Source organism: Dinoponera quadriceps, unplaced genomic scaffold, assembly GCF_001313825.1.
Source record: "Dinoponera quadriceps isolate SergipeBrazil2010 unplaced genomic scaffold, ASM131382v1 scaffold405, whole genome shotgun sequence".
Classification (NCBI taxonomy): Eukaryota; Metazoa; Arthropoda; class Insecta; order Hymenoptera; family Formicidae; genus Dinoponera; species Dinoponera quadriceps.
In genome coordinates, this window is record NW_014554754.1 from 2,584,859 (window position 1) to 2,607,569 (window position 22,711).

The 22,711-nt window shown below is 39.9% G+C and overlaps 3 protein-coding genes across 5 annotated transcripts in view; all 3 read right to left on the minus strand.

Annotated features, from left to right (window-relative positions):
• Positions 1–16,722, minus strand: part of LOC106741358 (neuronal calcium sensor 2) — a 138,358-nt gene extending 121,636 nt beyond the window's left edge. The window contains exon 1 of one of the 2 annotated variants that reach the window (XM_014613257.1): positions 16,349–16,722. In XM_014613257.1, the coding sequence (XP_014468743.1) occupies positions 16,349–16,539 (191 nt within the window). In that variant the 5' untranslated portion in view covers positions 16,540–16,722. The remainder of the gene's footprint in view (positions 1–16,348) is intronic. The other variant, XM_014613259.1, reaches the window with a different exon arrangement.
• The window catches only part of LOC106741359 (neurocalcin homolog), a 170,626-nt gene extending 153,259 nt beyond the window's left edge, over positions 1–17,367 (minus strand). Inside the window, exon 1 of one of the 2 annotated variants that reach the window (XM_014613261.1) lies at positions 17,264–17,367. The gene's annotated coding sequence lies outside the window, so the exon portion shown is untranslated. Of the gene's footprint in view, positions 1–17,178; positions 17,230–17,263 lie in introns of those variants that run through there. The other variant, XM_014613262.1, reaches the window with a different exon arrangement.
• A 2,669-nt stretch (positions 17,368–20,036) lies between these two features.
• Positions 20,037–22,363, minus strand: LOC106741300 (myeloid differentiation primary response protein MyD88). Its single transcript, XM_014613119.1, has 8 exons — positions 22,280–22,363; positions 21,822–22,171; positions 21,491–21,687; positions 21,287–21,382; positions 21,070–21,197; positions 20,824–20,992; positions 20,584–20,743; positions 20,037–20,501 (listed from the first exon to the last, which is right to left on the minus strand). Exons 2-8 carry the CDS (start codon positions 21,935–21,937, stop codon positions 20,090–20,092), a joined length of 1,278 nt encoding a protein of 425 aa, XP_014468605.1. The 5' UTR covers positions 21,938–22,171; positions 22,280–22,363; the 3' UTR covers positions 20,037–20,089.
• Positions 22,364–22,711: the final 348 nt, after the last annotated feature.

A 22,711-nucleotide genomic window follows, 5' to 3' on the forward strand; every position in this document is an offset into this window, starting at 1 on the left:
CTTAAAATTTCAAAAATTATAGCCCGCGATGACTCCCTTCGTTGAGATAAAAACAAATTCGAATTTAACGAGCAATGAAGCCACTCCATTTGTAACACTTTTATCTTGTTAGTGTCATAAATATATATATTTTTTTATAGTAAGTTTCTTTTGTTTTTTATCACAAAATCCTTTATACTTTTGATTTACTGTTCCAATTAACGAGAAACTTAAAAACAGTTCGTCGGAGGGGCAACTTTTATAGTCTTGACACGAGCGAGCGGACAAGAAAGTATCGAAGATTACGTAGACGACGCACCGCGATGATTAGAGTATTAAGTCCCGCGATATTAAACCGCGTCCCTTATCTAGCCCTTAATTAACAGTCAGTCGAACGGCCCGATATAGCTTCAAAAGGCAAGCCTTCGTTGTGTTCTCCACCATGTGATCCGAAACCCAAACAAATCGAACGAGTACGGTCAGTTATTTACATGGTTTGCGCTTAGGAATAGATATCGAGGTAAAAACACGACTTTGTACACAGCACCGGTTCCGGTTAGGTGCTTCAAGTGTCGTATGGACTGTGCAATTACGTAATTAGATTGACGCGTCATCTCGATGTAAAACATACCAACGATGTCACGGAACCAACGCCTATCCTCTTTCCCTCTCTTTATCTTTCTGTCTTCGTCTCCCAACACATTCACGAACCAACTTTTATAAGCCGCTTTTCGCCAGACAAAAGTTGAAGGCGAACCCTTCTCCTTCGCGTAACTTTCCCGTTTTTAATATTAGTCCCCAGCACCCCGCCGTCTACTGTTCCGCCGAATTTCCGACTCGACTCTCTGACCCGCGTTTCACCCGACTTCCGCCGTTTTTCATTTCGTACAGCGCGCGCCCTCGACTTTGCTGGCTCTTTTCGTGACAGACGTATCGTACATAGCTTACCCACTGACGACTCCAGGTCCCCGGGTCTCGGAGGAAATTGCGCCGTTAAAAATCGAGTAACCGTAGGAATTGGACGGGAGGCGCGCTCGCGCGGTTAACCTTTTTTCTTGCGAGTCGTAAACCTTTTTTCTACGCGGCTTATTGTCGGCGCTGTGCATATGTGGAAGGCGGAGGGGTTAACCGTCGGTTCGACGGTTATCGCGCGTGACAGACGACGCGAGCCCGCCCGGTTTCTGCATAACTACCGCATGGAAAATTAAGGCCGGCCAAATTGGAACGATCTCTGCCAACGATTCCGCGGAATGGAGCGGAACGTTGTTCGCGAGATTTACGGCTGAATTAATCTGAATAACACTTTGATACTTGCCAAGTTGGAATATATTAGTACTTAATCTGAGCAGTACGTCCTATTGAAGATATTAGCGCAATTATCGGCGTCTAAAACTGTACTAGTATACTCTGTACTAGCATAATCTCGTCATTGAATTTCGCAGATTAGGATGGATCGTAATTTTGCTTTAGCGAATACGATGAGAATGATATCTGCTTGGGACGCAGATGCACTCGTGACAATCGGCCTACACTTGGATGCAAAACGGTTTAGACACAACGAAGTTGGTAGCGTGGCAAACTCGCGATTGAAAGTGCTACCGATGGATTTACGTATATTGAAGAAAAGATTTAGTAATAATTATCAAAATTTGGTTAAATAGTTTCAATAATATTGTTTGGTTACTGCCAACCAAATCGTTATCTTGAACATAATGATTTAATAAACGTTCGATAGATTCGTGATTCATGACTAACAGCCGAATAGGAGTATCATATATCAAAATTTTGCCACTTTACCGTAAAATCGCGCGCTCCTAAAAACAACCTAACCAGGGAGATAAAATCAAAGCGAACCACTGAGAAGAGAGAAAATCCCGGACAATCACAGACGGTCCCGATCCCATGTGTGCCATTCCCATATAATATTATTCGTGGTTTATCAGCGGGACACGTCGGATGTTTCGTCGCAAAGATACATTTCGAGATATCTCGATATTTATGTCGGCTGTTCCTCGACAGCTGACGTTTAATCAATGGCGCGACACGAGAGAAGCAGAGAGAAAGAAAGGGAGGAAGAGAGAGAGAGAAAAAGAGAGGGGGGAGAGAGAGAGAGAGAGAGAGAGAAGCTTTTTTCTCCTGCGAACTTGCGCTAAAAGCGCGGTATCTAAAGTCGCGCGCGGGACCACTTGACTTGCAGCGAGATCAAATTTTTTTGATAAGACGCTGTATAAAACGAGCGCGAGCCCACGCTCTTCGCCCTCCTTGCACACGATAAACGTAAACGAGGAATACATTTTTTTTTTCGCTCGCCATTAGCCTTAGCTAACACGTAAAGGTTTCAGCATAGCACGTTCCCCGTAATGGATCAATAGCGGTGAACACAGCGACCGGATGGACTGAATATAGATACACGGAAGAAGTACAAGGTGAGGTATTATCATTTGTCGTCCCTACACCTTCCATCTATGACCAGACCGGCACTAACACGTTCATAATCTATATCTTTAAAGCCACGAATGCTTATCGCTGCGGTATATACGAACGTTCGCTGAGCCTCCGGCGGCACACCGCAATTCGATAACGAATTTTAAATAACGCGTCCGGTCGCTTTTGCTATTCAACACGCTCGGAACTCGGGTGTAATAAAATAGATCAGATCACGAGCGATCATAAATCCTTCGCTGAGAGGGGGAGAGAGAGCGACGCAAGAATTCCCGATTATGAAACATCTTCGTTGGCCTTTGGAAAATGCGCGCGTATCAGTGGCTTGTAGAAAGGGCACGAATTGTTTTTTTTAAACGAGTGACCCTGATTTTGAGGGGGGAACAATGATGCCGATTCGTCCGCTTTCGTCAGCATTCGATTCGGCAAAGACAGAAAAAGAAAAGAAGAAAAAAAGCTGCGTAGAGGAGCACATTGTCAGGCACACCCAGGCTTGGGTTCGTGCTGCTCCTACTTACTTTATGCTATTGCCACGATATAATACATTACGTAATTAGAAAATTTATTCAAGCTGCATGCATGCACAACTGGGAATTAAGTGTTTGCGTAAAAATAGACGTGCATGTTGCATTGTTATGAGAGCTCTATTGAGAGAATATAGGCGAAGAGACTATTAATAAGACTGCTTCCAAAATATTACTCGCGAAATATTTTCTACACAGGTTTAACAGGAAAGGTATGTGATAAAAATAGATCATCATTTAAATATTTTTTTTAAAGATATCTTTGAAAGAGATCGAAATATTTCTCTTTAATATCGCATAAAATAATTGTAATTGCCTTTAATTGAAATTAAAACATTTTCGATATAAACAATTGATAAAAAATAATTTATTGTTTAAAAAAAAATATTCCAGATCAGAGAGCAAATAATATTTTATTATGTGCTTTTTTCCATTAGATTCATTGTATAAAATCTGATTATATGGTTGGTCATTTTGCTTCTAAACGCAACGTTGTAAAAGCACGTTTATTCGTTTGCATCACGTAAATGCATATATTCGATACCATAACTGGATATATTTAACATATCATTAAGCATCATAGCTATACAATTAATCCGTCCGTAAACTATATATAAAGCGAGGTATAGAGAGATATTAATCGTACTTGTTGTTGCAGAGAGTGATTTTCATGGCGATCGTATATCTTCGAAACGGTCGCGAGAAGTTGGCTTTTCTCAAAGCCGGATACATGATTTCCCCTCCTCTCTCTCTCTCTCTTTCTCTTTGTATTTCGCGGTTTCATCGGAATTTCGAACTTGGGCATACGCGCGCACATGAGCTTTTTACGATAATAAATGAGACCGCGAATACGTCACACACTAGCCTAATTAGTGAATTCCGAATATGGCGTACAAAGTGAAATTGAGAGGGAGAACAGTGGAATAGAATAAAAATTACTACGTATTTTCTCCGGAAAATAAGTCCCTCGAGGAAGCAAATTTCAAACTGCAAAATTTTAATTTGAAAGCCAAGAATTAAGTAAAAACACTGCTTAATAACGAGCACATTAATTCTGCGATAGGAACTCCCAGGTGTTAAACAATAATTATCATTCTTACGTAAAATACAAGGCTGCCATTGTTAAAAATATCATTTACTACTAGCGTTCAAAGTGCTCATTTTCAAACGCGTTACTTAGCTGCATTAGTTGTCAGAATTTAACGTCTCATTACTTCTTCTGCTCGGTACTCTCATATTTAATAAGCGTCCTTATTAAAATTTGAATCGAAGATAATCATCAGGGATTTCCCCGTCGCGACTAGTTACCACTCGCGCGTCACCAAACGCAGAGTGGCTTTAAATAAATGTGGCGTATTCACAACAGACGCGTACATATATACTCGCGCGTGTGTACACGTATTTTTGAAGAGGCGTTTCGCGTAATTCTACCAAACGATCACGAGCAAATGAAATTATCCACGACAACGATACTATCCGCGACGTAGCCTTTGCGACGACGACGTTTGTTAAATCGTACACGACGATCACGTGGCGCACGTTCACGGATGAAATTGTATCTTTTACGGGTTATCGTCTTCCGTCTGGTCGCGACGTTAAGATTGTCCGACACCCTATCGAAGAACAGGGCGTAAGGGATATTTTTACGATCATTTGTATCCTACACCTTGACCTTTTCCTTCAATGGAAAAGCGATTACAGCGCGGTAAGACAAAGCTTATCTCACCTTTCATGCAGATGATATAGGTTCCTAAATCGCCTTTCAATTTCCGCTACTGCGAGCTATAGCTTCCAAGAGTCCGCACACACCCTCTATAAATCCCCTCTCCCTGCCCCCGTGGCATTGTTCTCTTTCTTCCAGTTTGATGTAGTTACGGGATATACAATCTGCTATGTCAAGTGGAACTCGTATAACATACGTTTAAAGGAAACTCGGCACGATCGAAAATGTTCGTTATTTCACGTTATACATTTAACAGATATTGAAAATTAAAGGGAGAAACACCAGTCTGACAAGAGTATACGTGGTCTGCGTATGTTCACGCGTTTTATGCGTACGTGTATGCGTTGCGAGTATAAAAAGTTTTTCTCGAAAAAATTTCTCTCTGCTCTCGTTAAAATGGCAAATGTTAAAAATTAACCAGTCTTTTCCCTTGCCATTCCCCGTTCGTCGTCTTTATATAACACTCTAGATGACGAAGATCCCTACGCGTCACACATATTAATAGGTAAGTATTACGCGCAATGTTTATTTCTGTAATTATTTATACCGGTCATATCTTGACCTTTGCGGCGGACATACAGAAAGAAGAGACTCCGCACACCTAAGTAGATTTATTTCCAATTTCAAAGGATCTCGCGTCTAATCGCCCGTCTTATCGGTCAAAACGGTTCGCGCCTCAAGACGGAGGAATCTATCTGCACGATAAAACAGCAGAAATGCCGGCCGCTATTATCAATCTCGATGATTCGCGAAGGTTTTTATCCGCAAAACGAGATTACCGATCGGAGAGCCGAGAAAGACTCTCATCGCAGCTGGAAACCCGATGAGCAAAAACATCGCGCCGCTTCGGAGCCCACATACGACGATTCGTCAGAGCGGGCTCGCCTTAATACCGCTGGAAACAGATTGCGTTGAAAAGCCCGGGCTCTTAATTAGTGAGTTAATTCCGTCTATTCTCGCGTCGCAATTCTCGAGTTAATGAGAAGGAACGGGCTCTTCTGTCCTCCAGCCAGGGCGTGGTTCCCGGCATTTCCACCGCACAGATCGCACGTGACGAAAAGCAGCCTTGGCTTTTCGTCGCACTTGTTGTTTCCTTTCCTGAGCATCGTCAGCTTCACTCCGCATGCTCGGCGCGTTTTCCGTGATGTGTCACTGACGCGTAAGTTAGGTAGGTATGTAGGTAGGTAGGTGGGTACATGGGTAGATAAGTAGGTAGGTAGATAGGTGCGACAGGCTCGCGCAAATACATCGTATCTGCATCGACGCATCGTCTAATCGAATCGCGATCGCTATCGACAAAACGACATATCTTCGTGTGAAACTGAGAAATTGTCTTATCGGCGAGCCGTCCCGCCGACTCCTTCCGTTTATCGAAGATCACTCGTAAACACGTGGACATTGACGTTCTAATCAATTTATATTGATATCAGAATTTCATATCAATGTTAAAACTGCTCAAGTTTTCGCAATATACCGAGTGCATTATCGGCGCACTACGACGACATTTTTGTACCGTTTGTCTTGTTCCCGTTCCGTTCCAGATGTGTAACAGGTATCGCCTCTAACGTATCAACGATCATTTGTCAGGATCTGGACACTGGACACTTGGAACGCGCTTCCAAGATTTAACATGTATCGCCAATCGTTTTATCTTGCTTTCTCCGTTGAAGCTTTTTTATCTTTCGCTGCACGATGACCGTACGGTAAAATCGTTCTTTTTCCTTTCAAAGTTTTTGTCCTCGCCGTTCATTGTGCGTTTTAAAATTATCGCAACAATTATGAATGAATAAATGAATTTCCCATACGCGGTAAGTAGAAAGTTTCTTGTCTTTTGTTTTCCGGTTCGACTTCTGGCGGAGATATTATTTTTCGCAATATTCTAAAGAATCAGATTAAGGCACACCTTAATAATTATTAGTTTAATCGAATCGGGGATTTATAAAAATGTTAATAATGGGATATGAGGTCGGTCCGACATGGAAGGAAGATTTTCCGCGTACATTTGAAAAGTCTGACGAACTAGTCGGCGCATGCGTTGACGAATACACTTATCTTCCCATATAAAATAATATATTCGCGCCAACAACCGCGTCGTCTCTTATTGGCCTGTTTTCACATCCTTAGTTATGAATGACTCTTCCTCTTCATCTCACGTGTTTCGCATAGATCGAGGAGTATACAGTCGCTTCTAATAACGTGAAGACACTTTTATCGCGATCGCGAGGAGTTAATATTAAAAATCTTTTTTATATGATTAACGAAAATAAATATCGCTTTCATAATCACGCACTGAGCGTATTCTGAGCGGCAAACTATCATAGCAGGAAGGAACAATCTCCGATACTCCGATCGGTATTGACAAAAAAATCAATACCACGATTGACCGTATTGAGAGGAGCGCACAATAGTGCGCGCGCGCGCGCGAGAGAGAGAAGAGTACAAACGGGGGAGGAGGTTACCTCTTTTCCGTCAAACTTTTCCAACATCGTGGAGAGGAGAGCCAAGTCAGACTCTCGCGATATCTCCAAAGAAAGCGGATCGATAAATTTTCCGTCTCATCGATCTGTGCAATACAATACGCGGTACGAAACGCTTCGGGATATCGATTGTCAACGACGCGGCGTGTAATCGCTGCGGCTAATATTTTGACTGCGCTTCTGCCCGACGCGGTGATGTAGGAAATTCGAAGGAACATTGCGTAAATGTTAGCGGAGGATCCGTATTGGTCTATACCAGCGTGAGAGAAGTAACAGTCTGCAACTGCGTATAAAACCGCGCGTGCTATCTTTCTATATAATCTATGCAAACGGTGCCAGCATTTTCTACGTAATCTATGAAAACAATGCGCGACCCGTGCAAACAATGCTTATAACGTGTCCGTGCTCTCCTCTCTCATCCGCATTTAACATCAACTCTTCACTTTTGAAAAATTTAACAGCGTAATTCATATTCACTTTCTACACGGAATTAAGAATATCTCAGTGAGAGAGTTTAGCTGCGTTAAATTCACGGACGATTAACTTCCCTCGTTGATACTTCTTACTTAAACTTTTATTTATTGTTGAATTAATTCGACACGTACTTTTTTTTTAACATGCGCGAAGTCAAGTGCTGGAACGAAAAGCTTATTTGCATTTTTCTCGTTACAAAGTTCATCGGTGTCCGTGGTCGAGGAAGGGCGCGTATATACATATCGTCCCGAAAAAATTTATTTCCGCCGCTCTCCCACCAGCTTGAGCGATTTTTAACCGCGCAAGATTGCAAAATACCGAGAGCGTATATAGAGGTATTGGGAAATAAAAATGTCGTTATCATGCGAACTTTCTTTCACATGTGGGAGTACCGCTGCATTCTCGCAATCGCGGCCAATGTGTTAATCTATGGCATAAACTGACTGGCGGGCACAAACCGAGCAAGAAGTCGAGGCGCAGCGTGGAACGGTGCCAAGATAGTTTGATCCACCGATTCCGCGCGAAGGATTGTGTAACCGACAATCCTAGCGCGATATATTCGCCGCCTCGGATCGTTACCATCCTTGCATATTATCATCGCCTGCAGCCCCGCGCGATGGCTGCGAGAGAAAGAAGGAGAGAAAGAGAGAAGGAGAGAGCTGCAAAGGTATCCCCGAGAACGCGACTCGCGCGATCATAAAAAGTCCACGTGCAGTTAAATTTAAAGGCCACGGCGATATAAAAGTCGACGGCGTGGCTCTCCTGACGCTCCGTAATCAAAGAAGTTTCTGCGTCCGGTAATGTGACTCGGATGCGCCGAGCCATCGAATCAGATACGTAATTGTTCTCCCTTCGTCTCTTCGTTATGCCTCGAAATTACGACTATTGGAGATCCATGTTTGCGCAAAAAGTTAACCGTGACTATTACATTCGTTCACGGAGAATTCGTGCATGGAGAAAATATTGTAGTAAAAATTACCACGAAATTTTGTACAACACACATAAGAATTTCAGTCATAATTCCAGTATGGTCTAGTATTATGAAATTTTGTGTTAATTTTTACTACAATATTTTCCCCGTGTGAAACTTTCCCTCCTCCCCCTCCGACTTTTCCTTGGGAGATGTCTATTGTGCGGAAAGATGGGAACTAACTTCGGCATGCGATCAATCACGGAAATCATGGAGAAAACAATTTTCGATCGCTCGGTAACTCGAGCACCAAATAACTCAACTGATGGATACAGAGGGTCGACCGCTTCCTCTTATTTACTGCCACGCAATCCAATTAGTAACACCGAAACATTATTAGGGGGGTATCGAAGTAATATCTCGAGTATTATCCCGGTGAATTAAACGCGATTACACGGCTTACACATCGGAGGCATTTGCGTCCGACCGAATCAACCAATTACAAACCGAAAATTGATTTTGAGGAAACCGATTTTCATGCAACTCCAAAGCCGCTTTTTCGGACAATTCGAAAACCCGGCTCTGGTGGATTTTGTAAATCTGGCTAACTGAATCAGTTGACTTTAACCATGATTGTCAAGTATCCACCGTTTCCGCAAGTCGCGATTGACACGTTTATTCTATAAATAAAATCAAGTATAAGACTTTTATAGATATAAGCTTCTCAATGATTTCTTCATCTCGGTGTACACAACGCGCGATTAACATGCGAATCATGCGTCTTTTCTCGTAAAATCCGTAAGATCGAAAACTAAATTCGATTCATTATTCTTGATGCAACAGTGTAATTCTTGATTAAGCGATACCTGCGCTAAAGCTACGTGATACTCACGGATGCGTGCGTATAAGAAAGCGTGTGGGCCTTTAAAGTAGCGGTATCACGACGATCGCCTAATAAGCACGGCCACGAACAGATAAAAATAGATACGAAGGAAGTGCCGGCGATGATATCGATACCGACTCACGTAAGAGCGTTTGAACGCGAAAATAATTCGCGAGTTTCACAATGCGAAGTTTTTATCACGTAGGGCTTTGATGTTCCGGCTGCTCGCGGTACGATTTTTCACTGCCAAAACCGGTGCACGATCGCGTCGAAGAGTTACTCGACAAATATCTCATGCATTTGGCAGCGAGGCATAGACATCGCCTCCCTTCCGGCGATTCTTTCGGCTACGAAGGTCACGAGTGCAAACAAGTCAGAGGGAAGAATTATTAACGTTCGCAGTGCGAAACAGGCGCTCGCAACAAACAGAGATTTTAATTGAACGAAAATTTCATTAGCCACGGCGTATCCAATTACAGTCAAAGTTCGCTCAACTATGCCAAAGTACAGCGGGGGTTATACACCGCAGTACAATAGAATGTCTACATCAAAGGATGATAGAATGCGGCAATAATTCACCGACAAAACCCACAATGCACTAGGAAGACGTCACAGTACATCAGACTTTGCTAGAATATGTCGATATAAAGTGACCACGTATGATAATATATATTAACATACGTAATCGTATTAAAAAATGTTGTATTAAAAAGGGTCCGCCGAAAGTTTTGTGTCGTTTTAACATGAGAAGTGTGTTAAAAAATACGCAAATATATGTTAAATTAATATATGCACTTTGTTAAAACATATTACTTTTTAACATATTCATCTTATTAAATTAACACGAAAATTTGAGCGGACCGTTTATAACGCAAAATTCTTTACTGTATACATTTTATAAAAAAAAAATCATCGAAATTTTAAATAAAACAAATTGTACATTTTAGATATACGAGAATTATTTTCTCTTGTATTAAGATTTCTCCGATATCTTTGAAAATGCAAGAGTCAACGCGATATTCAGTTGAAAAAAATTACAGGAAATAAGTTTTGTTTTTCCCTTTTAACATACGAACAGTCTTTGGATATACGAGGATTGACAGATACTATAATTTTGTATCCAGCCAGAACGTCTAAGTGCTTAGCCAAATCACAAGTTGTTTCCGCGCACGAAACGAAAATATAACTCAACGTGGCCGTTCGTCAATTTCGCGACGTACGGGATTGAAACTGCCGTATTTCACAATAATATTACATACTAAATTCGGAGATACGAAGCGACGAGCGTAATCTACCGCGCCATATTGCGTTCTCATGCACAGCGCGGACACAATATATGCGAGACACACAGAGAAATGGAGAATTATGGTTCAGGCACTCGAAGATACTTCGGGAGAAACGTACGCCATACGATCTTAATAAATTGCGTCTCAAGAAATACGAGCAACATTCCAGGTATTCTCGTTGCATACCCAAGTGCACCACGATATAGCGTTAACACAATAACACCGCGAGGATCATGAAAGAGTGGAGGGAAGAATGGAAAATTGTTTACACGAGATTACGCGTGAAGATCCATTATGGTGTAAATTTCAAGGCTGACCTAATTAAAAAAATTGTTCCCTCGCGCGATCGTTTACGACGCGTGGTAAAAGCAAAAAAAAAAGTGCTTCGCGATCACTTTTTTCTTCATTTTTGCCATGAATTGCATTTATTATTTATCTCCATTCGCTAGATTCGCGCTATCAGCGTTAAACATGTGTAACGCACCGATTTCTCAGCAAGCACATATGTGTGACACCTTATGTAAAATACTTAATTTGCCTATTCAAGATATTTTACGCGTGCATAAGTATAATCATATACTATATTAAGTATAGCTACTAAGAATAGAACCTGGGCTATAATGAGCGACTTTCAATTTAAGCGCGGTAGTGAACGCGATACGGTATCGACGACAAATTCTTGGCAACGAATATGGGATTTCAACCGTTCGGGGAAAACGCAGGAATGCTTCTCGAGTCTAATCAAGTACATATATTAGCATTGAATTATGAATCCTTAATACCACAGCGTACGACGAGTCGCAGGTATTGTGAAAACGGGGATGAATGAAGAAAAAACGGTGAGCGTCGAGTGCAACGACTGATATGAATTATTGGCCGAGCGTTTAAAGGAACTTGTCAGCCGGTAAGTAAAATATACAGATAGTAGTATATTTAGTCACGAGAGGCACAAATATTAAGAACTGCGAGATTTATTCCTCATCAGCTGGCAGATATATCGGATTCGCGTGTTTCTAACGCAGATTTACGTTTCGGAATCGCACTGGTATCGGTGAAATTTACACTCTCGTGTAACTTAATATCACGTGCGATGGCGCTTAAATATGCAAACCGCAACTTCCCATCTCGGAAGTCCGACGAACGAAATGGATACTTGAAATTAATTCTTTATCTTTCTCGCGTATATTTGGCTGAGTAATTTGAATTCTATATATATAACTTGTTTAGCCCGACTGTTTTGACGACGCTCGCTTGACACGCAACGAATACGACCTGAGAGTAACGAGATAATTGTTGTATATCGAATAAGGAAAGAATAACAAAACTAAGGTAAATCAACGAAAAATAGTTTTTCTATACTTTATCCTTTTGCAATAACGGAAAATGCAGATGTACATAAACCGTGCAATTTCACAGACATCGCAATTATTCGATGAAAATTGGAAATAGAACGCAGAAACGAGCTGGAAACAACGAGCGAAAAATAATCCTCTTAAGTGAAGTATAACACGTTAACGGACGAATCGCGAATCTGAAATACAAGATATGATTGATAACGTCATAAACTAAGCGCGGTAATTGGTTGTTAAAGATTCTAATTTAGTTCCTTTAGTATTCACTGGGATTCGCGATTCTCAGAGTCGCTCGTAATGTCAGAGCAATGTCAGAGATAACATAAAACATCTCGAATCTAATTACGTTTCTTTTACTTTTTTTCATCGTTCTCGCAGAAATTAAATTTCCCGCCCGCGTTTTCCTTCTCAAAATGATATTTCTCACTCAAAGACAACCGACCTAGTCAATTATCACGAGACCAACGTTTCGTCTGGGAAACATTTGTATTCGATTCAATAAATTCTGAATGCGCGTGAATGTGTGTTAGAAAACTTTTCACAGTATATCGAGAACGTGTAAAATGGCAGATTTTCAAAATAAAACAACAGTCAACCGCAGTAATACTTTATTTAGACGTTAGTTAAGGTCAACATTGTTTCTTGGCACCGAGCTGATAAATAATAGCTCGCTATATAGGATGTCTCGTTAGTATCGCAACAACTCCCATATGGAATTTTAACGTAGACCTTTGACAAATTTAAACGTCATGGCTTGAATAACGAAAGAAGTAAATAAAAAATATATCAAAAAAAATGATTATTTATCATATATTTTGATATGTTTTGGGTGATTTATGTTGGATATGTTTTCATGTTTCAACACCACGTATTGTTGCACTAATATTTAAATCTAAACTTTGCTAAAGTACATAGTTCAGGTGGAATTAAACGAAGTGCATGATTTCGTAACATATTTACTCTTCTGAAACTTAGTTTGCTGGAAACCCGTTAATCCTCTTATCTCTAATCACTAATTATTCGGGACTATAGCTGGCTTAACATTTACTTCCAGAAGTTAGTTGCACAATTTGACTAAAAAGTCTATTATTTATGTATTTAAAATATAATACTGTAGAAACGGAACATCCTGTAAAAGCCGTGCGAATTAATCGCTCGAGGACGATACGGCGAGACAAAGATTTAAGAGAAATTCGTTAATTTTGCGCGAGGAAAAATCGCTAATCTCGTGATTAAGTATTGACTCATCGAACCGAGCGTTCTAATTTTACTTCGGCGTCTTTGCGGAGCATGCAACTAATTATACAGAATCTTGTCGTAGAACAAACGTAATGGAGATAAAGTACGAGACGAGAAAAAGTCATGCACATGAGCTCATTGCTACGAAATTTCTTGCGCCACTGAATTCTATGCAAAAAAAGTCACTGATTCTATGTAAAAACCCGACCAGCTTATTGTCGCATGATCGTGAATAAATAATTCATTCGTGATATCGCGATAAAACGGCTCACAAAGTTTTCTAAAGCGGGGGGTCAAAATATTTACGTACGGGATCGTATAATTGAATTCACATAGCTTCGGTTAGTCGGCGAGTCGTTTGCTCACGGTTGGCAAGATTTATCGTTAGACCGAATCTTGCAAGCAGTTTCGCCTGTAGTTTTCGTAATGCACGCGAGAAAATAACGTGCCAGAATTACACCCGACCCATTCTTACGTCGGTTGCCGGCTTAAGACAGTCGACGTAACTGACAATTAAAGAATACGCGGAATACAGCCGGGTTTATTACGCTACAACGATATTTTATTCGGAGCTTATTATTCAGAGCGAAAAGTAACGTTTATCCGAAACGATGAAATAAAGAGATATATCATCGATAAAAAAAACGTATAAAAAGAAGTTTCAGGAATTTTTATTAATTTTGTTGTATTTTCGTTCAAAATAAAAAAGAACATTTCATTTCGTCTCTCTCACGAAGTAATGTAAATTCTACCTGCGTACAAACGCATTGCGCTATGTTGCGCATGAGTCGAATTTCCCCTGGCAAATGTTTGACAAGAGATTCGTCTTAAGAACTTATTTAATGCTGAAAACAGAACATTGAAGAGATTTCTCGGCGAATTAAGTTTCATTAGTACAAAATAGAAACCATGTTCTGGAATTTTAAGCGAATTTTGTTCGAACGGAAATCTAGTTGAAAATTTAATTGGCGTTTAACGTTAATACTGTTAATTGAACGCCACACGATCGGCGATAGCTTCTGATAGCCTTTAATCAAATTTTCGTTAAAGAAAAGTCGACTCCAAGTTCATCAAGTAATTTGTAGCTGAGATCATGCACGCTACTTCTTAGCTTATACTTGGTTATCTGAGACTAGCGATTGAGCATTTTTTCTCGAAATATGTTTGCCATAATCTCCTCAAATGACCGATGTGTCTAATAAACTGCGACATCAACACTACGCACCAGCATACTTGTAACCTAAGCTATTAACGTAATAAGTCGAGATATCATGTTCAAGGATTGCGATAAAGTATAGTGCGATGAAGTATAGCATGAAACAAGTACATATCACGAAATCATATCCGTTTCTGCGTAAATACGTGTCAAGAACAACCGGAAGGCGATTGTAACTATCATCGAGGTAAATAGAGTAGTATTTCCGGCACGCGACGTAAGTTATGTAATTAATAATTCGCGACTGATTAAGCGTCAGAGTATTCTAAGACTTCCAAATCCGTTCAAGGAAAATATGTTTACAAAGATATGACATAAGTAATAAAGTAGAAAAAGAAAGACACGCGTTGCGTTTGTAACAATCGCATTGCGTTAAAAGTTATATCTCATCGTGCTCGTTAAATTTGCGAAAGTGAGATATGCAAAATAAAATACGAAACAAGTTTCGTATATAATAACGAATGGACTTTATCTGTGCTCGGTGATTAATCGTCCACCTTCCGTATTACGTGAACTCGGTAATAATACGCAAAATTCCACAAATAACGTCTGGTGACAGCGAGTTATTTGCAGATTAGCCGAGGATCGTGAAAGAAAATATCGCGACGGAAGCGAAATACGGAATTAATAGAATAGAATGGGGGTCCGGCGCGATATAATTCGGGTTAATGCTTATGAACGAGATCTAACGCAACGCTGAATGAAAATACGACGAAAAGTCTTCGGCGCGAGCCGCTTTGTTACTCGCGTCCGTCGCGACGACGACAGAACATGCTCGGCAATATTTCGCCAGTTCGGTGAAAATAAAGAGTAATGACAACGCAGAAAATGAAATCCGGTAATGCCACGCTGTCGGCAAGTATTTCACATGCGCGAAATTGAATCCTCCTACACTGTACTCGACGCGAAAGAGCGCAGCCAGGTATTAAAATTCAAGATATCGAAAGGCATTTCTAACATATCTGATAACGCGCCTGCTATTCCCGAACATAACATCTGCTGCTGGGAAATTTTATTCGAACGGTGAAATTCGACGATAACGATATTCCGCGGAATGTGTATTTTGGGAACGAGCGAGCCGGCACGACTGATTGTAATCAACACCGCGTATACCAACAGTATTATTTACATTTACAATGTCTATTGAACAGTAATTTATACCCCATATTTGTCAAGTTCTTACGAAAAAACCTCACATTTTACTTTCGTCTCTCGATCTGTGTTTCGTTTACCTTTATACGTGTTCATGAGCTAAACATTAGCAATATCAGCACGTGTGTTAATACTGCACAAAAGTATTATTACGTAGAGTTAAATATAACTTGGAGAAAATTAAAGTTGCAGATACAAGTGATACAAATGATCCCAAAGAGAAATTCTTTGAGGAGAGGGGAGATTAATCCTTCGGGCAGCACAACGGGCTTCATTGTTGCGTGTACAGTAAACATCGTGACGTTTACCATCAATATCATCGCTACTACCGCGGCATCGTTACATCAACTACCAAAACTTAATACGCACAATACGTAATATCATTCAATATCCCCTCAAGATTGAAGACTCGTGTAATAAGCGTAACATTCCAGCATAACGCGCGCGTCAAAATTAACACACACGATATCAACTTTTTCTCAATATTTCCATGTGAACGTTTCGTCATAATATCTTAAATGTCACCCATGCTTAAAGGATTAATCTCTGCGATCAAGAGATCTCTACGATCTCAAAGCGGACGACGGCACGTCTCGCCGTCTCGCTCGGGAACACCTGTCATCGTCTGCACAACAAGGGCACCCGTCTGGGAGCAGTTTCGAAAATAAGTTAGCGTGGTTCACGGACTCACCGAACATCGCCGGGCCCAGGTGTCACGATGCTCGTGGATATTTTCGACGATGGTCCCGACGCGGGTCGCGTATGAGCCGCATATTCGTCGTTGCACGAGGCGGAAGACGGATCGAAGGCGCGGGTACAACGTGGTGGACCGTCCGCTGGCAGCGGAATCTTTTCTCTTGATGCCCAAACACACGCACACATGCACCCACGCACACAAGCGCACACATACACACACGCGACGACAAACGATGACGATATAGATAAATGGAAATGAAAAAAAAAACGAGGAAGGGGAACGGGATAGACGTAAGCGCGACATTGCCAAAACAAATTCGACAGACGCACACGCGACACACATACATACGCACACACACACACACATACATACATACACATATACACACGTAATACACACGTACGCAATCACGCAGGAAAATACACGTACAACAATAGCAATCACACACCTGACACCTCGCAACGGGGGGGAGGGGGGGACGGTGAATGAGACGGAGAGGAAGAGAGACGTGCGGTTGCACCGTCTTGGCGCGATCGACAGAGAGGGAGATACGTAGGCACACGCACCATGCACACGTCGTAAATGTATACAATGCGGATCTCCGGACGCGGCGCGGCGTCGCGCGTAACGGAGAGGACGCAGCGGAGTCTCTCTCGTCGGTGTGGTAAGCATCGTCGCGTGCGCCAAATATTACGGACGTCAGGCCGGCCGTGACGAGGACACCGGCGTGATCCACGCCGACGGGACGATCGGGTCGCGGTAATACGGTGTACTCGCGGAGCAGCGCGCGCGATAACGGAGCACGATTCTCTCGCGAGGGCTACCTGCTTTATTGCTGACACAAACCGGCCGGGCCGACTGCGGGACGTGAGCTCCGCAGCCGACGCGTTTACACGTCGCCCTACTAACCTATGCGTCGCACGTCGACCGGTCGTCGCGGTTGCTCGAGTTGCGAGTTCAAAACATTTCCGCGACACTGACTTGTGCGGCTATCACGACGGCTGCCATATTGGAATCCCATTCCGCGAGCCACCGATCAGGCGCGTACGAGAGCGACGCCACGCGGAAGCTCGCGCGCCGCCATCTGGAGGCGTGGCGCCAGAACTACCGGCGATGACTGACCGCGGTCGGTCAGTCGCGGGTCGGTAAAGAAAATTGATGCGGTGTGTAAAGGAAGCGGGGAAATTATCGTCGGACGATGATCGTCGATGCGTGTATGTACTCGTGAAATGTTCGGGTAATAATCATAAAATTTGCTCTCAGTTTGCGTTGTAGGCTGCCTTCAAAAATATCGACAGGCAAATTCCCCGTAAGGCTATATCGATCTTTGTATTCTGCGGTCTAAACCTCTCTCTCTCTCTCTCTCTCTCTCTTTGCGCAAATTAAGATTTTATTACGAATATGAGAAATGACTGTTATAGAAATATGATCAAAATATGATAAAATAATTATTGTAATTTGATTCTTAATTTCCCTGACAATTCGTTCTCTTTTCTCTAAAAGAAAGGGGGCATCGGACATTTTATAAGTAAATTTAAATTTGCAAGTGAAAAATATATATACACCCAATTCGTGAAGGTCGTAGAGGACATATTATTTATCACTCACCACCAAGTTTTTTCCCGGCGCTTTTTTTCTAGATCGCAAATATCCACTTTCTACGGCAATTTCGCTACAACGAACACACGACGACGTTTCATCACAGCATACGCGCGAAATTCACTTTCGACATTTCCGACGATATTTCGCGCGCGAAATATTTACGACGACCCGAAAACTCGGAAAGGGTTTCGCCAAACCGCCATTACGTGGGCCCTCACTTTACTCGCCAATCCTGACGATTCGTTCCGCGAGATATTTTCGACAGCTATTTGTCGATATTTTATCGCAATACACGTACTAAAATCACTTTTGTGTTATCTTCCCGACAATATTCGAAGGATGAGACTCTTCCGGCGGCTCGAAAACGCGAAGATCGGCGACTTGAACTTGTTCGTGCGTGCACACTTTGCTCGGCAATCCCGACGATCCGTTGGAATCGGCGGAATATTCACTTTCGACGATTGTTTAACGATACTTCATTACGACACATACGTTAAACTTTCGTCCGGCATTCCCGGCGACGATAAAGCACATGCGAGACTCACCTTAGGCGAATCAAAATCGCGAAGTTGCAGGACAGCTTTAGTATACGTGCCGCCGCGTCGCAACCGTCCCCAACGCATTGAACTTATCGCAGTGAACGCCAGTGATTACGATTCTCGAAGTGCAGATCGCGCAGCACTTCACTCGGTACTTCCGATGAACGTTCCGCAAGATATTTGACTATAACGGCTTTTTATGATATTTCGCTACAACGAACACACGAAACCCTCATTTTCAGCATTCCCCGGCGATTGTTCGCGTGTGAATTCTTATGCTGACGGGTCGAAAAAGTAATGGGAAACAAGTGAAGCTGAAACCATCATAAGCCGTTAAACAAACGATACTTCGCTCGACACTGCTGACGGTCTGTCTCGCGAAATGTTCACTTATCGTGGCTTTTCAACGATGTTTTGCTACGTTTCGTGCGTACGAAAGTTGTTGTCGACATTCTCATCAATAACTTGCGCACAAAGCCCATGTTTGACGGTTTAAAACACGAGAAATACGGAGAGGTTTCGAATGCGACTCCCGCGTCCTACTCCGTTTCGAGGCAGACTGTAGATGGCGCAGCGGTCGCTGACACCGATACTTTCGATACATTGAATTGACCAATCACAAGAGTTCATTTATTTTGAAAGAACCGCACAATACAAAATAAAACATGTCTGACAAATAATCTATAAATTCTATTCAATTATTACATTGTTAACTACTACGTGAAATTAATTTCAAGTTACTACCACTAACTTTTGTTTACATTTAACGAGCAATATAATTCTTCATATTTAGTCTGTTCTTTTTAATCAAACTGGCTGTACTAGTTCAAGAAATTTATATACATATTAAATATATACGTGTACCCTAAATTTTATATCGAAATTAGGATACAGTGCATGCACAATATGAGAGCACAAGGAATGTTGTTTACATTTTACGTCGTAATGTTAGATTCCAAATGTGATAAGAAGTTTCTTTACAAACTTTAAAGTATTATTTGATCTGCTTTTTGCACGAAAAAGCTGTTAAAGTATGTGTGAAAGATTATACAATATTAACAACATACTTCAATGAGCAGGTATAACATTCACATATTTAATGTTTCTTATACATCTATTAATTAATCTCATTTGTTGTGCCTATTAGCGTGTTATATACATATTGCACTTTATGTAGATTACAACATACATAACGATGTATGTGACATTAAATGCATATATTATCATGCTTCTTTAAGCTTAAAAAATTAATTTCACTTAAATTGTAATATAAAATTTATCTTATAAAGCATGTTTTAATTGATAACCATTGTGATTGAAATATACACAATGCGTTTATATTTTTATGAATATTAAACTATTAACTATTAGTTTATTTTTATTAATTTATTATGAATTTAATTTTGTTAATCATTTTAAAACTTATTTCTTTTAGCAAATGAAATAATTGTTAATATTTAAACATAACAAATATTTTTAGATATATTAGATATCTATAAAACTTCAATATTTCCCTTACTTTCATGTATGTTATCAAAATATATAAAGTGTTACTTTATATAGAATACTCTTGTCATATACAATAGTTTTTTTATTATGTTTGCACAGCGATTTTCCTCATTTGCCCTTTTTTTGTGAATTTGTCAAATAAATTCTTCTTTTTCTTCTTCTTTTCGTATATATCGATGGTAGAATCACTGGTTAAATTTAAACTATCTAAGTTATCTAACGATGGTAAATTTGCAAGTTTATCCATAATTAAATGATCATTTTGCTTATTTTGTTTTGTTTTCCAGTTGGCTGTACTTTTAACCCATTTTAACATCTTACTTCTTTTCGTCCCAGAAGAATGTAAAGCTTTTGTGTCATTCATATTTTTGATAACACAGTTTTCAATCTTTTCTTGAGTATTTTTTGACGTTTCTTCTTTTGCTTCTTGACAAACTTGAGGTAAATCGCTACATTTATTCGGCAGAGTATTTGTTAATTCTGTAGTTTTCTGTGTACTGTAATAATATTTAAAGTTATTCATGTTCTTGAAATAATTATAATTCCCATATATATCGAATTAAATAAGAGTTAAATTACCATTTAACACTAGAATTTAGAGCTCGTATAGAATCACGTAACTTGCCCCAGAAGTCATATAGCCCTTTACGATTGTAATCCAAAATAAACATATATTTTAATTGCATCGGCAATTCGCATCTTTTATATAAACAAGGTACGATTTTCCTCTGCTGTTTATCTAAAACACAATAAATTGTTGGAATAAATTCTTCTTAAAATACACATCTTAAAGAAGATGCATAGTAACTGAAAACATACCTATGCTTAAAGCTTGAGCATAGTTTAAGAAAAATTTGTTTGCAGCACTTATTAAGAAACTAGGTGATATTATAATCAATACTCTATTGCATCGTTCATTTATTATCTTCATTACTGCTTCGTGTTCGAATGTTATACCCGCAACCAGATCTCGATCCTTTAAACATAACTGAAAAAAAAACGATATAATTACTTTTAATAAAATCTCTATATGATAGAATCATACATTATATGTGCATGTAATACCTTTAATTGATATTCTGTTTCAAGTTTCTCTACCATTTTGCTTGCAAAACTGACATCTTCATCCGCATATAAAAGAAATGCATCATAATATTGAGTTTCTAAACCTTCTTTCAATCTATGAACATCACCTAAAAAGAAATAATAGTTGTCATATAATACCATCAGTAATACAACAATATAATTTCAGCTGAACTAATATTAATTGTTTAAGCCAAACCTTGCGTAAGTATTTCTTTATCAACATTCTGCTCTACCATATCTGCTGATATTTGAGCTCTTTGTTTTTCCTCCAAATATTTTACAGCATCCTTTTCTATATAAGTAAATCTCTTATTGTTATAACTTGGAATTATAAATTTATATACCTTTATCAATTTCTATGAATAACAAAAAGTGCGTAAAAATGTTTACTAATATGTACCAAACATGTCTTCAATATCATCAATAATGTCCCATCTGCTTATCTGTTCCATCATCAAGTAAAAGTCCTTTATTGTAATATTTTTTTCTTTTTGCTCCAATATCGTCAACATGTATATTGTTGGATTAGAATGTGACGAAAGCAGTGTCATAACTTCAGCACTAAGCTCTAGCAAATATGCCAAGCCTCTCCAATCCCTAATATATTTACAAATAAGAATTAGTCAATGCGTTTTATATTTTTGGAGATATGTAAGATATCCATATAAGATATAAAAAGACAGAGATAAAAAATAATGTATATCCATTATATAAATATCCCAAATGTTCACCTTGGCAAACCATTTTCAGATGGTAAGACTTTTGTAGGGTTTAAGAGCGTTGAGATAACTTGTTTGCTCCCAACAGAGATTGCTACAAGTGGCACAGTTGACAAATCCATTGTCATTCAATACGACGACGATTATAAGATTCACAAAACAGACATTTGATCGAGAGTAAGTGAGTTTCGAAGTAGTTTGAGCTGAGTCACTGATCCGCTTGATTTCATCTGCGAATGTGATAAACCAGGAAAAACATTGTCTTATAATAACCTCAACTCAACCGACTCATATGTCACGACAATACCACACTTTGTTACGACGCACGTGACAATATAACGCCATTCATAGATAGTTCCGACCTGTTGATGAATAGATCTGATTCTAAATTTTATTTGCTCACATATATATAACGTTACTTCAACTTAAGGATAAGAAAGGGGTACATCTTGCACTAAGTATAAGTTTACCTATCACTCTTTTTTAAAAGGATAAAAAGACAATTGGCTAATGTATGAATCATATTTTGTCTTTTGGCCACTCGAATAGAAAATTTAAGCCTCTAACGCAATATTCATATGCGACATTCTAACATCCAATAAAAAAACGTGCTTTCTAGCGCGCACGCGACCTTAACGAGTGATACTTTCATCTCTAGAAAATAAACTCTTCTATTGGATATTGGATGGCAAAGTTGCGTTAGTCACATTTAGCAGAATGTTTATTTAGCAACTATTGGAAGCTTTTGAGCTGAGATTGTTATTCCTTTAGATCTAAAGGAATAATGCAATCTTAGCGCAGAAAACTTCTAACAGATGTAAAATAAACTCGTTCTGCCGAACGAGGCCATTTAATTGACCAATCAGGATCAAAATAGCAAAGACTTTTTTATCACGATTGGT